This window comes from Protomyctophum parallelum (genome assembly GCF_964188405.1).
Source record: "Protomyctophum parallelum genome assembly, chromosome: 8".
Taxonomy (NCBI): Eukaryota; Metazoa; Chordata; class Actinopteri; order Myctophiformes; family Myctophidae; genus Protomyctophum; species Protomyctophum parallelum.
Genome location: NC_139703.1, coordinates 44,935,873 through 44,951,864, shown reverse-complemented (window position 1 = coordinate 44,951,864; position 15,992 = coordinate 44,935,873). Strand labels below are relative to the sequence as shown.

Sequence of the window (15,992 nt, the reverse complement as noted above, 5' to 3'; positions counted from 1 at the left end):
TGATACTTGTTTCATAGGCTATATAAAGCAGGCTTCAAGTCTGTCTTTGAATGTGAACCATTCATCTGTGCCATGGTAGATGTATGGTGCATGGATATTTTCATTTGATCGGGCCATGAGCGACTTTTTTTTGGTAATTTGACTGATGCTAGGTGTTGTTTGATGTGGAAAGTTAATGCCCATGCCCTGTGTTCTTTAATCAAAATGCACCCATGCATGTGCACTCCATCTTTCAGGTCCATGTTCGAGTAACAAGAGACATTCAGGTCAACATTCAAACACCCAAGACCTGATGTCAGATCTGCACTTTGTCTAAGTTACATAAACACAAAAAGGATTCCCTTAATTTATCCTGGCAACTCTGCTGTCCTCCGGCTCATTTAGACAGCCCTGCAGCACTGCCACCCTCAGACCTTGCTAATGTATAGATAGAGCTAGGCTTTAGGTTCCACATCAGTGGGCAATAGCAAGCCACTGTCCACCCGTGGCTCCTGACTCATCCCGTTTTCCTCTGCTGACATTCCCATCAGCCCCTGCTATTACACATCGCGTGCACATCGCTTTGACATACTTGTGAGTTGTCCAACAAATGAGGAACTTTTACATCTCGCCAAGCAGTTGATGAGTACTCAAGAGGAGTAAATGACTGTGGAAGGCTGGGAATAAGTAACCCTTTCAACTGTATGAACAGAAATGCTCTGACACCCCTCCAGTCTGATGGCCCAATGGATATTGTTTTGTTTGTACAGTGCAGTCTGTCCATTATAAGTATACATTTGATATGATATGTTTCTGGTATTGGCATCATACCCTCAATGCATTGCCCAAACAGCCAGAGCCAAGCAGAGTCAACCTACTGTATTATTATTTGTATTTCAAAACAAAACTGTACTGGTCAGGTCAACGAGGAGCCTATTTTGAATTATCAATTTCTAATCAATTGAGCAACTATTTTTGAGGCCCTGCAATGAGTGATGCTGCTGTGATGTTGTGGTGCTTCAGATGGAGGTCTGATGTTTGCATAATACATAATGACTGTTGACAATCAACATGTACAGCTAACGTTGGAATGTTTTACAGTATGTTAACCTAACCCTCTGATGACAAGATGCATCTTCGTGATTTTGGAAGAGTAAATTCATTGTAGAGACATAATACATCACTATAGGATCATTACATTTCCCCATGCTCTGAGCTCTAGAATGTTGCTAGAATGCACCTGTGCACTATACTGTGCTGAAGGCAGCAATGTTTATAAAAGGCGGAGCTTTCCCAAAATAGATTTAAGATTAAGATTTAAGATTTAGGCGACTGAGCCATGTCTGGACACAGGATGAGGAGCCAGGCATGTTGGTCCTCTCCCCATGCAGTCAGCTGTGGGGGGTGTCTAATGATGTCGAGCTGGCGGGGTACATGGGTACAAATACAATTACCCCTTATTGCTGGTCGATTTAGAAAACAGGCTTTTAGGGGAGGCTTGGTGTGTCGTTTCTTGTTTTTAGAAGTAGCTGGGCGCTGGCACACATGTTCGAATGGGGTATTTTTTTGCATCTTAACAGCTGCATGGCTAACTTGGTTTCCTAGACATTTTGTATGTTATAGGGGTAGGGAAGGCATTTTGGAAAGTCATCTATGGAATCTTAGATTTAAGATACTGTGGCATGCAGAGAATTTATGTGTTGTATTTTTGTCAACAGTACAGCACCATGCTGTTTTGGCTACTTTATTTGGAAGAATGTCTCAATGTTGATTATGTATCAATTATTTGATTCATGTTATATTTGTTAGGCATTTCCTAATCAATCATACAATATTGTAAATTACACAGCTGTTCCATTATATGAAAATATTCAGAGTATGACAACCTTCAATATGCCATCTCAGCGACTATATGCTGATGTATAGTATACAGTTGTAATTGTAATATGTATTTATTATTGATCCTAGACTATAGTCTATGCATCAGTTTACAAGGCGCGTGCTAAGGGAGGGAATCTCCTCCTCGGCGCCACCCCTTCAGAAATTATGCATGTCGTATGAAAACAAAGAGGCAGGACGTCAGGCGCTCCTCTCCAGCTACATAGCAGCACTAGTCTCATCTCATCAGGTTGCGAGGCAGAACAACAGAACAGACTACAGTATACTATACTGTAGATCGCGCGGCAGCTGCACAGAGGCGTGCACAGCATCAGCAACGGACGCGCTCGCTGATGATTCTCACTTGCACTGTACTCTACTGGGATCGTTCACGCTTTTGTTCATCCAACTTTCCAGTACCTTGTCGGCGTGATGATGGCTTCAATGATATACGGACGCGACGCGTGATAAACGCGCAACTTAATTTTGTCCCCGATGAAGTGGTGCCCTCGATTTAGTAAAAGAAGACGGTTTTTGTTTTTGCCCTCAAGATGGGACGTGGGATTGTTTCCATGTAAAATGTGTAGATCGTGGTGCCCTACACATTTATGTGAGCACTATTGAAAGACTGTGCAGTGACTTTGGCGGGAGTAAAATTGGATCAAAATGGTCCAGAACGTAATCTTGGTGTTTTTTCGTAGGAGACTCAGCCAGAGGCCAGCCGTGGAAGAACTTGAGAGTCGAAACATCTTGAAGCGTGAGTAGCCTACTGAGTAGTCTATTTATTTTAATCGTCGATATTATTGGCATAATAGTCCGAAGTTTCAGAGTGGTTGACCAAAAGTAAATATAAATAGCCTTTATCATTTTAGATAAGATATTTCACGTAGATTTCATCTCGATCTATGGGTTCACATCCAAGCGTAGGTCTACTGTGATTGGTCAGCACCAGCGTATAGGCTTATGTCCTGGCGTTCTTTATAAATGTCAAAGATCAGCAAATTATTTTAATTTTAATTTTCATTGATTGAATACTTTATTAACTGTTTGCACAGTAGGCTACAGTGGTAGTATGATTAGGATATACATATATATATAACCCCAAAAAGCTGCAAAGGAATTGTTTCCATTGTGGACCTACATGTGTATTAAATTCATCAAAATATTAACGACAGACAGTACAATAATATAAAATAATAGGATATACAAGACATCATCAACACTAGTAACTGTAGAGCATTGTATTTGTATTTTGTATTTATTTATTCAGCACAATATAAAAAAACAACACAGTGAACATATAAATATAAGACGGGTAAAGTGCTAGGCTGAGGCAGAAAAGCCCAAGGGGCTTATACGAGGCCTCTATCTATGTAAATCATATAATGAAACATTGTACAAGAGATATAGAATATCCAGAAAACACGATTGCAGTAGAAGAACAAAACAACAAAACAAAAAAACAAGAACATGATTAGAATTCTTGGTTATCTACATGATTAGAGAAAAGAAGAGATGATACAAAGAAATATATATATATAGGAGGTGGGTTGGGGGTCATTTCAGATGTCAAGTTTAGACTTTTCTAGGACCAGTTAAAAATTGCAGACAGGTGCTCTTTTATGGCAGTTTTGAAGGAGGGCATTCCACATTTTGGTGGCATAGCAGTAGAACAAATTTAACCCCATGCTTGTGCCGAATCCTATTCATGACACTTCACATCCACAAAGCCACACAAAGTCAAATCTAGAATGCAGCACACTGAGCACAGTCAACTTCACGAGCGATCATGTCACCTTTACTGTAGTCTCTCGAAATATGGGTTCTGAGATTGCTTTTACTGTGACTTCTTCAGACTCATTTAAGAAGCTTGAAAGCTATTTGTTGGCTTTTTGTAGCTCTTATGACTCCAACTTCAGACATTGCACCTGTCAGCCTGACCCAGAGCAGCTGTCTATTTTCATCATTAGCTGTCACATGTGCATGCAAAAGAACAAACATTATTTTGGTTCCATTGCTATTAGGACAATAGTAGTCTGAGCTGCCGACTGCCGTCAAGGAATACAAATAAAAAAGTGGATACATGATGTGCACAGGCAGTGGAAGAACTTAACAATGACATAACATTTAACTGGTTGGAATAATGTTCCTACCACGCGCTACACTACGTCCAACCGGGGAAACTCCCGAAGCGGCTTGGACTCCTCTCATGCTTCCTTCTATGATAGGAGGAAGCATGAGGTCAATCCGTTGTCAATCCGTCAATCTCTTTCGCTCTCTACTCTCTCTCTCTCTCTTTCTCACACACACACACACACACACACACACACACACACACACACACACACACACACACACACACACACACACACACACACACACACACACACACACACACACACACACACACACACACACACACACACCCTTCTCTCATTTCCGATTTTCTGATATGTGGCTTTACACTTTATGTAACAGAAAGAAATGACCAGACTGAACAAGAGGAGAGGAGAGAGATCAAACAGCGGCTCAATAGAAAGGTAAGGATTACTGTGTGAATGACTTGTGAGTTGTGACCCAGACATTTGACCTAGACATGCACATTTACACTGGGCCACTGAAGCTGCAACTCAAATGCTCTGAAACACATGCACACATATATAGCTAAGTAGAGTTCAAACCTCAATGTACATACAGCCTTGTAAAACTCAATATAAACCTCAATATGCAGGCTCCCATTGGCTGCAATACCTGTACAGGGTGATATACTCCCTCTATCACCTCCCCCAGCCTCATTCTGTGGGGAATAGGCCTGGCTGTTTCCCCTGGTTTGCCACACCCCATACAATGATAAAGGTGAATGATAACACACTGTCTAGACCTAAATGTTGTTTGGTATAATACTTTTTTGAAGTACTAACTAGACAGTGTGCAGGGCCTTTTTCATAGTATGCAGTTGAACCATCCTTTTGTCCTACGCACCTGTCGGCAACTATATATAGCATCTGCCTTTTAAATGTTATAGTTTAAACCTCAAACTTGATTCTGGTATAGTTCAAACCTTAATATATACCGTAGTTTAAATTCTTTATTTTACAATTTATATTTGTTATTCGTTTTACCATATAGCACTGACGAAGGTCTTAGGACCGAAACGTTTGCTTTTTAATTGCACCATGAGTACAGACACCATAAAAATAAAAAATAAATAATAATCCTAAGTCCTAAGTTTTTCTATACGGTGAGCGAGTCTTTTCCTGTCAAAGTTTCCCTTATGTTTTTGAGACCACCGCTACCGTAGTCAAGTTTGAAAAAAAAGGACGAAGAAAGGCGCAACAGTTTTCTCAGTGCTTCAGTTATTAGTTTTACCATCACTTATTTTTTTATTTAAATTATATAACAGGTTTGACTTTACAGCAATCTCTTCTAGCACTATTCTCATCTGTTTTTCATTTTCTCAGCTTAACCAGAGGCCAACAGTGGACGAGCTGCGGGACAGAAAGATCCTCATTCGTTTCAGTGATTATGTGGAGGTTGCCAAAGCAGAGGGCTATGACAGGCGGGCTGACAAGCCCTGGACCAGACTGTCTGCTTCTGACAAGGTACAGTACACTCACAAGACATCTCTATGGTGCATCTCTGTTTTGAGGTCAGGCTATTGTTTCAGAAAATGCCATTTTTTTTTTTAATAAATACCATGAGCCCAATATATATACGTGATGTGAAGCAGCAGCTGAACTTGTTCTATTTGCTGATGGCTTCATTTTTGTTGATGCTACTGTATGTCACTGACATTTTGCTCAATTGAAACTCTGAAAAGCTGGCCTATATTTATCTTATAAGCCTCAGATGTTTTGTTGTTGTCGTTTTTACAATTTTCATTGGATAAATATAATTATGGTCGTCTTCATTTGAATAGCTTTGACATCTGTGCATTTACATATAATGGGACGCGCCTTTGCTCATGCTTGTTGTGGCTGTTGTTTTTCGTTCTACAGGCAGCAATAAGGAAGGAGCTGAACGAGTTCAAAAGTAATGAGATGGAAGTTCATACTTCCAGTAAACACCTGACAAGGTCAGTGGGTATGACTGGGTTGGGACTTTTTGTTGGGTGTTTGGTGATTACTGTAAGGATCAAGGCAAAAAAATCTCATAAAAGGGCAAATAATTGTAGGCTCAGTAGGAAGCTATAGAAATAAGACAGGGTGCAAGTATTCCACCATGTGGCTTTTCATCAGAGACAAGGTCAGAGTGTGCAAAGAATGTTGCACATTGAGTATTCGACACACACACCTTCAGATCAGTGAGAATGGACAGTGCAGATTTAGCTACACAGCCCTCTGGAGATAAGAACGCTGGAGCCTTTTGCGCCACCCTTCAAATATAATGAATGTGTGCACAGATTTAGCTTATGTTTTGCTTACGCTATATGTTGGCTCTCTATAAGGAGCTAAAAAAAGTGTCCTGTGAATTAGTATAATTCAAGACAGGGGTGGGCGGGTGGCAAACTCATTTTAGGTCACGAACCAGACTGGGCAAAATGCAACATCATGTGGGCTGTACCTAGAATAGACTGCACCAGTTGTGCACGTAAACATGCACGCGCATTTGGCCCTACATACAGCTTTTTTGTTCATTTATTTCTCTCTCATGCTCTCATGTGTCTCTCTGCTTTAGCTGCAATAAAAATGATGATTGCTAGAAATCATTATTTTATTAATTGTTATTGTTCAAATTCAAAATCTGTGAACGCTGAAATGTCGTCAGTTTTTTAATTAATTTCAATGTTTAACTAGCCATCTGAATGAACTTGGTTGAATTAAATTTGCCTTGGTTTTGTTCTGAGTTGCACTGCCTAAGTTTCTTTAACATTTTACTGGGTGCACAGTCTAGAAACTCTAGCACTCTCAGAAAATTCCTTCAGGCACTTTTAGTTAATTGGCAAGGCAGCATACAAAACAAATGTTGTGTTTTGGCCCAAAGCCTTCTTCATCTTTCTAGTACAGTAACTGGATAGCGTTATACAGTCAAGTAACTGTATAACACTGAAGGAAAAAAATAAGGCTTTAAGATCAAATTTGTACATAGCACTAATTAACAGCACTGTGCTGTTAATTAGTGCTAACTCAAGGCCATTTGGCAATAAATAGGATTTCGGTTGAACAAAATATCGACACTAACAAATTCTATTATTTTCCTCTCCTTTGGCAGGTTCCACAGGCCATAGCAAGTGTTTCTTCTGTGAAGAGTTGCTGATGTCTGGTTCTGTCAAAGAAGACCTTGCATGGAGTCTTCCAGTGCCCTAGCCCATGAGTCCCTGGGTGTCCTGATATTTGGGTGCAGTGAACCATGGAGGCTATGTCTCCAGATTCGGAGCTGCTGGTAGAGGGAGGTGCATGCAGCACGCTCCACTTAACGCTCAGAGGAACATCTCCTTACCTTTTTTCCACCTATTCAGAGGAGCAGGAGTTACATGGTCATATTCACCATAGAAAAAAATGAAGACTTTTTTTTTAACTGACTTTTTTGAAAGATGGCCTTTTTGATGGTAGTGAAGAAAATGTGCATGTGACCGACTATCTGTCCCACTCCAGTACCATTAGTCACATCCCAAGATGTGTTTGGGTCTCACTGATTGAGTTGATTCAGTTTCATATTGATTGTGTACATGTTCTTCAATGGAAAAAACATGTCTGTGTAGAAGACAAAAAAAAAATCGATTTGTAAGCACTATTTATTGTCTGCACAATACAGGTTTTGAATTTGTAAGAAATGTTGTCTGTGTGTGGTATGATTTTAATGGGGTTTCTAAATTACATCTGACAGACTAAACAATATTTAGTGATACATTAATAAAGGTTTATGTTTTGTTTTTACACAGCACAGATTTATATATATCACTGTGTAGAAACAGATGGCAGGCTCAGTGTAAGTCACTCTGTACAGTAACTGACATCAGGACCCCTCACTGACTGGAGTAATGAGTTGATTGGTAACAGGATGGACGTCCTATAGGGCTCGTAGTGGGCAGTGAGCCTTTAGAACAGTGTCTGTGTGGGAGGAAAGTATGCTCTCATGGGCGTGGGACGTGGGATATCCTGACTTCCGGGTGATCCTCACACTTACAGACCAGTAGTCATGAAAGCCAAGAGAAGGCACCTGCAGTGCACACACGCACACCTACTGTACAGTACACACATTTCACTATGTGCATTTTTGGCTGCTGTGCTGTGTGCTCACAATTTCTTTCCGAATAGTAAGCCTATGTGCCAATATAAAAAAAGATTTGCACACTGACTAAATTCATGGAGAGGCTCTTCAATAGAACATTTATTTACATGAAAATACAGTATTATTATACCAGTTAACCATTTACAAATTTTCAGTGAAATGAAAATATTAAATATTAACAGCACATCATTCAACAATATCTACCGCAGTCAATTTCAGTAGGCTACTGTTGCACACGCACACATGCACGCACGCACACGCACACACGCACGCACACACACGCACGCACACACACACGAACACACACTTGAAATATCAGTATCAGAAATAATTTCAAGCAAACAAAAAGGGTATGAACAAGAGACCAGGAGATGCATTTCAACTGAGAGCCATGGTTATTAGATTAAGATTTAAGATTGTATTTGTTACATCCCATAGTTACACAAGAGTGAAAAAAACGTTGTAGCAACAAAACAAATTAAAATGAATAATATATTAAAGTATCAAGATAAAAAATAACTGAATATACGATAAACCCTAGCACACCTGTGCGGTACCTTAATTAGGCAATAGAGAAGCAACAGTGCTTCAGGGAAAAACAGGTTCTCTGATAGGGACATTTTAGCCTTCCATTTCTTTGGAACTTGACTTAGATTTGGTCAATACTGCCACCTAGTGCTAACAGTTATCTTGGACTAGTACTGAAATAATGAAATGAGCTGCAGTATATATTTTTATTTTTAATTGAACAAGGGATAGATATTACAGCTAAATGTATCTTTATGTATCAAATAAATTCATCCTTCAGTATCATGCACACTTTTGTACTTCAGCAGAACAGAATTGTCACATTATACCACAAAGTTATGTTGAATGAAAGTATCTTTGTCTCTAGCTCCTCAGCTGCCTCTCTAGTTATCTGGATCCTCACCTGGCTAGCTCCCAATTAGACTACTTTGTTATCCCAAGTTTTCACTAGTTTAAAACATTTACAACATAATCGTTAAACTGTACATAGGTTATGGCTCGGTGACACAGACATGAACCCAAATAATTTGCTAGAGAGGAAAGACTGGCTATTGGTTTTATGGTGAGTGTCAGCAACACTATTTGATACCGTAATAAAGCTGGGTGGATGACACTTAACATTAAGTTGCATTATTACACAGCAGTTAATGTTTTATTGTACTGCAGTTAGAATCATAAAACATGGGACTTGATGTTAAGACTGTCCATTGTGCCAATAGATGGTGTGGGCTCACATGAGATTGCCTTGATGTTAAGAGTGGCATTAGGAGGTGTATTTTTTAACTAGGGTATGATGTCAATTTTGGGACACATCCTCAGTAGTGTGCCTTTGAATCAACTATACACCCTCATCAAAGGTGGCCAGCTAAAGGGTGATCAAGCCTTAGCTTGTGTCCCATGCCCAATCATTGATATTTGCCTCCCACGGGACTATGCAAGGCAGGGGCGTCCTCTTCCCTGAGCCAGCCATACAGCTGACCGCATACCTGTTAGGCCCTAACAAGTATGCGGTTAGGGTATAACTAAGAAAGGGAGTTTTTAAACATCATATCCTGTTACTTTACAGAGTTTTATAACTTATAAATAAGGATAATTATTTTGCTGCTGATAATAGTTCATAAGGTCATTCTTGTTATTGCCAAATGAGTATTTGTGGGCCGTAGTGATATGTGTCATTCAGAGTAAAAAACTATTGTCATATAGTATAACAGCAGTATTTTATATTGAAATACAATAACCTTGTTTTGATGACTCAGAGAAATCTCATAGTTATTGATATTTTCATTGATTCGGTCAGTGTACGGCAGGACGTTTTTGTATCAAACCAACAATGTTTGAGTTATACACATCACTGTATGTGCATACAAAAATGGGCATAGAATTATTGTTATTATGATTACATTTTAAACTGTATTATAATTATACATGAGCAACAGTCCACCAGGATTCATTCATATGAATGACAATACAATATAGTTATTTACTTGACACTCCAATGAACAAACAATCAAACAAAAATCTATAATTATTTTCTGTTGAACCTTATACATCTTAGACCTAAAAAACAACTTACAGCACCGCATTTAACACAACCATTAGAAGCAGTGTGCCGCTAATGAGCAGCAGATGTGGGTTCAGTGCCTTGCTCAAGGACACAACAACAACAACAACAACACACTGCTGCTGTGTACATGAACATGGTGGATATATTTTTACACACTGCTCTCATGTTCAGTTCAAAGCTGGCCATGTGCACCATTCAGCAGCAGTGAGTTATAAGTATGTTGCCTAATGTGGCAACCTGCCAGAAATGTCTCTGGAATCTGGGCACTCATGTGAGTGGAAAGCGTTCACAGAAAGGTCAGCACTGTCTGGAATCTAAGGAAGCCAGTTGAACTTAAACCAGTGTCCCAGAGGTGAGTGTGACCCAATATTTCTCCCTATAATCTATGTGAGCCCCTTGACAAAACAAAGCATGGGCTCTAAGAATTGGGCCAGCTCCTGTGGGTCATGTTCGAAAAAACACAATTATATTATATTTGCTCGAAGTTGAAAATGTCAAAGGCCAAATAATAATTTCCATTTTCCATTTTGCAATCTTATTCATTAGACAGGCTACTCCCATCTGGCCACTCATGTAAAGTGCAGCAAGCTATCCTCACACTCTCTTGGCACAGTCACCTTGTAGCTATGGCACGAAAGCTTATAATTATGCCCATCATTATTGTCCCAGTAGGTGGATCCTTCCACTTGATAGCAGATGGCAAACTCCAAAACAGCACCAGGCTGCAAAATGAAGGGCGGCACAGGAAGACGAAAACAGAAGCTATCAGTCTCTGGTGAGTCAGGTTCCCCTCGGCATATAGTTGATACCCAGGATGCCATTGTATCTGTGCAGGTCCGCCAGTTGGTGAAAGAGTAATGCACTCTGATCTTTTTCTCAAAAGCTAAATTAAGCACTTGTATAGTGCCTGATATCCCCAGCTCTGAGCATTGGACCTGTTCTAGACATACCCTCTGGCTCTGGACGCACTTCAAGAAGTCAGACTGTGCTGCCTTATTGTCGCAGAAGCAAGGCTTGAAGTAAGGCAGGGACAGCTCCAATGACTTTCCAAAGGCCAGCTCAGAGCTCATCAGTAATCTGTACATGACATATGGGGGTATCAGGGGTTTCTCGCCGACTTTGAAGAACTTCACTTCCTCTAGTTCAAGGCCCATGGAATCCACAAAGCGTACCTGCATACTCTTAGCCTCCCTCTTCCTCTCTTTGGATGAAGGAAGAGACTGGGCACGTCTCCTGATGATAGGACTAGTGGGTGGATCGCTTGACAAGCTGCGCCTTAACACAGGGCTCTTTGCCGAAGAAGGAGCTCTGGGACTTGGAGGGCGGATGCGGACCGGGGCTTTGACAGGTTCAGGTTTGGGATTATAAATGTCCCTGAGACGGATGGTGGCGGTTTCAGTGCTAGATACACTGCTGGGTCCACTGATGAACTGAGGAGAATGTGTCCTGGACTCCTCAGTAGAAGCCCTCCCCTGCCATCCTCCACAAGCCCCAGCCATGTTTATACAACCTGCATGGATAAGATTACTTTGAGAAACCTTACTTTGAGTAACCATGACATAATCAATCAGACTTCAACACAGCATGTACATAAAATGTTGACATACAACTAACAAATGTTAGTCAATAAAACTGGCATTTTAACATGGGGGTGGGTTAAAACATAATTCCTATTAAATAATCTCGCAGGCGCCAAACTTCTCCCAAACCTTAATGTTGTTGCAATCCCAGCTGTGACCACATAACTGTAAAAATCCCAGCTCTGCAAGACATCGGTAGTCCAGGGAAAAAACGTTTAAGCTGCTGTAACTGAGATGATGTCGACTGCTGTAACTGAGAGGATCTTGATCTAAACACTAATAGAGGGACTGCAGAGCTACTACACTCCGCCTCGGGCATATACAATAGGGGAGGGTGAAGTGTGGCTGTGCCAGGCTACTTATGAGCGACTTGTTCAGTGATGGAAGTGGGTGGACCCACTCTTTGAGCTCAGCATTTGACATATAACATGAACCCTAACGGGGTTAGGTGTAGTGTGAATATTTATAGCAGATTCTGGAGCTGCTATGCTATGTACAGTATTTATTACTTCCTAAAGCATCCCTTAAATTCATATAGTGCCTATACCAACATGAAAGGTTAAGACAGCTGGTAGCGTGGTATATAGGTCAGTTTATACCCCCATGGGGTAAAAGGCACCTTGGCAGTATAGAAAAAAACCAAAACAATGCTCCAAATATTTATTTTAAGAGATTTCCATGGCTCCCACTATACTCTTGTGGCCCAAACCGCAACAATGCAACTCCTTGCAACGAAACAGTTTTAAGGACAATGCAACTACATGAGTTGAATGGCGAATCATTGGTGCAGTTTTGGCCTTAGTCAGTCCACTTTTCACAGTCAGTTTACACTCTTCAGACATTCTCCACACATATGTGGCGACACAGACCTTTACCATGCACAAGGACTTACACAGAGATAGCACCAGTTTAAACGGGTGCTATGACAACGGATATAACGGGAATTGCATACTAGGGTGGGTTATGTATTTCCAATTTTCATTGTTCCCAACTTGCATCGTTCCCAAGAAGGCCGGTGCCCGACGGGCACAGGTCTAGTCTTACAACCAGTAAGACGCCCTGAGGGCGAGAAGCGATCTCGCCATTTAGGGCGACATTGCCCAGGCAAGGTCACCCAGGCAAGGTCACCCAGGCAGACTGCTGGGCGAGCGCTGGTACTTTGGCATAAGGAATGAATTCTGTACTGGCCATATATGGAGCGTATCTTGAGTGTACAGCGTTTGATGAGTTCAGATCGACATAAGGAATGTCAGAAGAGGACAGCTCCATATATAGAGATCTAAGGGTGACAGCGGGGGCCGTGTCTTGAGTGTACAGGGTTTGATGAGGGCCCAGGTAGGACCACCAGGCTTTACGTTTCGGGCCTGTTGAGAACTCTAGTTTTCACCGGCTGCCGGGGGTTGCACTAATAACTTTGGATGGACAGATATCAGTCAAAACTCAAAATGGATACATCGAAGATGAAGGACGGGTGGGGTGGGATCACATAATGGAACAGGACAGCTCCATATATGGAGATGGAGGTGACCTACAGTCGCAATAAATGCACAGAATCTTTGTATGTATGTATGTACGTACGTCTGTAATCCACGTACTGTAACTTGAGAACTGTTTGCCCCACCGACTTCAAATTCGACACACATGTTCCACACCACCACAGGGAGTGCAGTGTCTTTAGTCGGTCGGATAGACGGTTGTCCAGAACCACCAGAAGAGGCTCTGGTCAGGCTCTGCCAGTGGATCTAATGAGCCTAAGGCCTGGGCTACACATATATGGAGCTTTTTCAAAACACAAGATTTTCCAAAATATCCGGATCAGTGGAGTTGTGTAGTCATGCGAAATGGAACTTTTGAGAAACAATGACGTCACCGCTCATTAGCACATATCATTTTTACTATAATATAGGTGAGAGAGAGAGAGAGACTACTGTGAATGCAATCGCATCAAGAAGAAAGTATACGTGGGTCATGTCCGGTCGCAAAGCGCATCGTGCATATGGCACATCTCTCTCCCGTTTAAAGGCAAAGGGCACACCCTTGACTGAATGCTGTTCCCGAATATGTCCTATATATTGGCCTACATTATAAAGTGACATATTTATTTATACACCTAGAAAATAGCCACTCTACAAGCTCACAAGGTTGCGGACGCGACTTGCCTAGCGAGCAATAAGGCAAAGTCGACCATACGACACTATGCGTGTTAAAGGAAGGTCATCATCCCTTCCAGCAGTGCCAAGGAGAGCCATTAAGGGGTCTGGGTCTAGATTTTGATGTAGAATGTTGGATAGAGTATTGAACACATTCCCCAAAAATACAGATGGATCAAAGTTGCATCACCGCTCTTGCACTTAGGTCGCAGGTAGGAGTTACGTCAGGATAAATACTAGCCAGTTTAGCCACATATATGAGCCCTATGGACTATTTTAAACTGCACTAAGCAATGTCGTGCACAAAGAGAGGACTTGTGTATAGAAGAAGAATTTTAATCCAATACTTCAGACAGTGTGGGCCTCGAGTTTGAAATTATATCACATAATATTGAAATGGCGCCCTTAATCATTGGATCAAAAGACAGAAATTCATCAATCAATAGGGTTAGCATTAGGTTTATCGGGAAAGCCAGGTAATAGAGCTCACATAGTGTCGGCCTGCAAAAACCTGTAGAAGTGTGGTAGGGATTGTTTTTAACAGAGGAAAATATCCGTTTTGAAAAAGATCCATCTGGGTGTAGCCCAGGCCTAATTAAGCCCCCACACAATCTCCAGGCTCTACCTGAGCCAATTGATTGCCACGGAAACCCCAGCCTACACATGCCGAATTCCCCAAACCTACAATTTGGTCCCTTCTCAGGTGATTATCATCAGAGCATTTATCTCTCAGTCCAACTGTCCAGAGTTTATTTTTTTGAGTAACTTTGCAGTTAGACTAGGACAATTGGATAGCTTGGACCTCAGGTTGTTACCGAAAAAGCCTTTTTTGGACAAAAAGGATTTGCTTTTTCAAACTTTTCGGCTCGGTTGGACTTGTCTTGGACCATACGGTTTGACAACTCGGGACATACAACTACCGGTGAAAAAAAACGTTATAAGTAAAAATGGGAGAAAAACCATTTTCTGCAAGTTTGTATTTTTCCATGCTTTACAAACGTATTCACTCCGGTATGGCCACCGCCCACCGTAGAAGTGAAGAAGAGGACCAGGTCACGTAGACTTCCACTCCTCCCGCAAAAGACATGCGTGTGTTTTGGTTAATAAAGTACTTTTTTACCTCAACGGAGGCACAAGCCAGCGGTGGCTCAAGAGAACTTGAGCCACGAGGCACCACGAGTGAGCTAAAGAGAGTTGACGTGCCGAACATTGCGAAGTTCGATTGAGCCGACTCAGTGCCGTTCGAGTTGCAACCCTAATAGTAATCATGTTCTGGCGAGAGCGATTCAAAGTGGCTACTGGCCAATCACAGCGCGTCCTTGCACAAGACGTGAAGGGTTTGGGATGCTATGACAACCTTGCCTCCTTGCAACTGCCATTGGGGATAATGGTTTCACGAAACTATACAAATTGGTGCCGTGAGGTCATTGGTGCGGTTTGGGCCTTAGTACTATAAATAGTTCTTGGTTGTTTTATGTCATCGCTGTCGGACAGAAACCACCACTTCAACTACCGGTAGTTTTTTCGTCACATAATGCCTTACTTTGACGTACAAGTGGCAAGCAAAACTATGTGAGCTTGCAGATATTTTCACTATTTCTGATGAATTTCATTCCATTTCCTGAAAAGTAAAAGTTTTGGACATGTTTCCACTCAATAGCGACAATATAATTTCACGCGTTTGTTTTGTTTGTCCAAAACCATAACGGAAATCAGACTTTTTTTGATGTGATGTTCTGTGAACCATGTCGACGCCACGTTCCTTTAAACCTAATGTCAAATAAATCTATCAACTTCAGTTCAACTTAATGTAACAAAGAGTTCACGTGAAGAGGGCAATAAAGAAACGCAAAATTGACGACTCTAGGCTTTCATAAGTGGCAAATTAATAAATACATTTAAAGTTTGTATTAAACCCCATAAAAGTAATGAGATACTCCAATTTCAAAACAATATATTTATTGCCCATATGAAATAACAGTGAAAACAATAGTAGGCCTACACCATTGCCTGCATCCGGTTTCTCACTTCAGCAAAGAGCCATTATGTTTTTTTATTATTCTTCTTGCACAAATAAGCCTA

At 41.2% G+C, this 15,992-nt stretch overlaps 2 protein-coding genes across 2 annotated transcripts in view; one reads left to right on the top strand and one right to left on the bottom strand.

The window, feature by feature from the left end:
- phactr3b (phosphatase and actin regulator 3b) overlaps nucleotides 1–7,606 on the top strand; it is a gene marked incomplete at its 5' end in the record, with an annotated part of 36,572 nt that extends 28,966 nt beyond the window's left edge. Inside the window, 5 exons of the mRNA XM_083771176.1 lie at nucleotides 2,559–2,614; nucleotides 4,336–4,397; nucleotides 5,319–5,459; nucleotides 5,856–5,932; nucleotides 7,069–7,606. Coding sequence (XP_083627302.1) covers nucleotides 2,559–2,614; nucleotides 4,336–4,397; nucleotides 5,319–5,459; nucleotides 5,856–5,932; nucleotides 7,069–7,084 — 352 coding nt within the window. The 3' untranslated portion in view covers nucleotides 7,085–7,606. The remainder of the gene's footprint in view (nucleotides 1–2,558; nucleotides 2,615–4,335; nucleotides 4,398–5,318; nucleotides 5,460–5,855; nucleotides 5,933–7,068) is intronic.
- Nucleotides 7,607–9,722: 2,116 nt separating this feature from the next.
- Nucleotides 9,723–12,005, bottom strand: ppp1r3db (protein phosphatase 1, regulatory subunit 3Db). Its single transcript, XM_083770989.1, has 2 exons — nucleotides 11,890–12,005; nucleotides 9,723–11,690 (listed from the first exon to the last, which is right to left on the bottom strand). Exon 2 carries the CDS (start codon nucleotides 11,677–11,679, stop codon nucleotides 10,750–10,752), a length of 930 nt encoding a protein of 309 aa, XP_083627115.1. The 5' UTR covers nucleotides 11,680–11,690; nucleotides 11,890–12,005; the 3' UTR covers nucleotides 9,723–10,749.
- Between the last annotated feature and the right edge of the window lie 3,987 nt (nucleotides 12,006–15,992).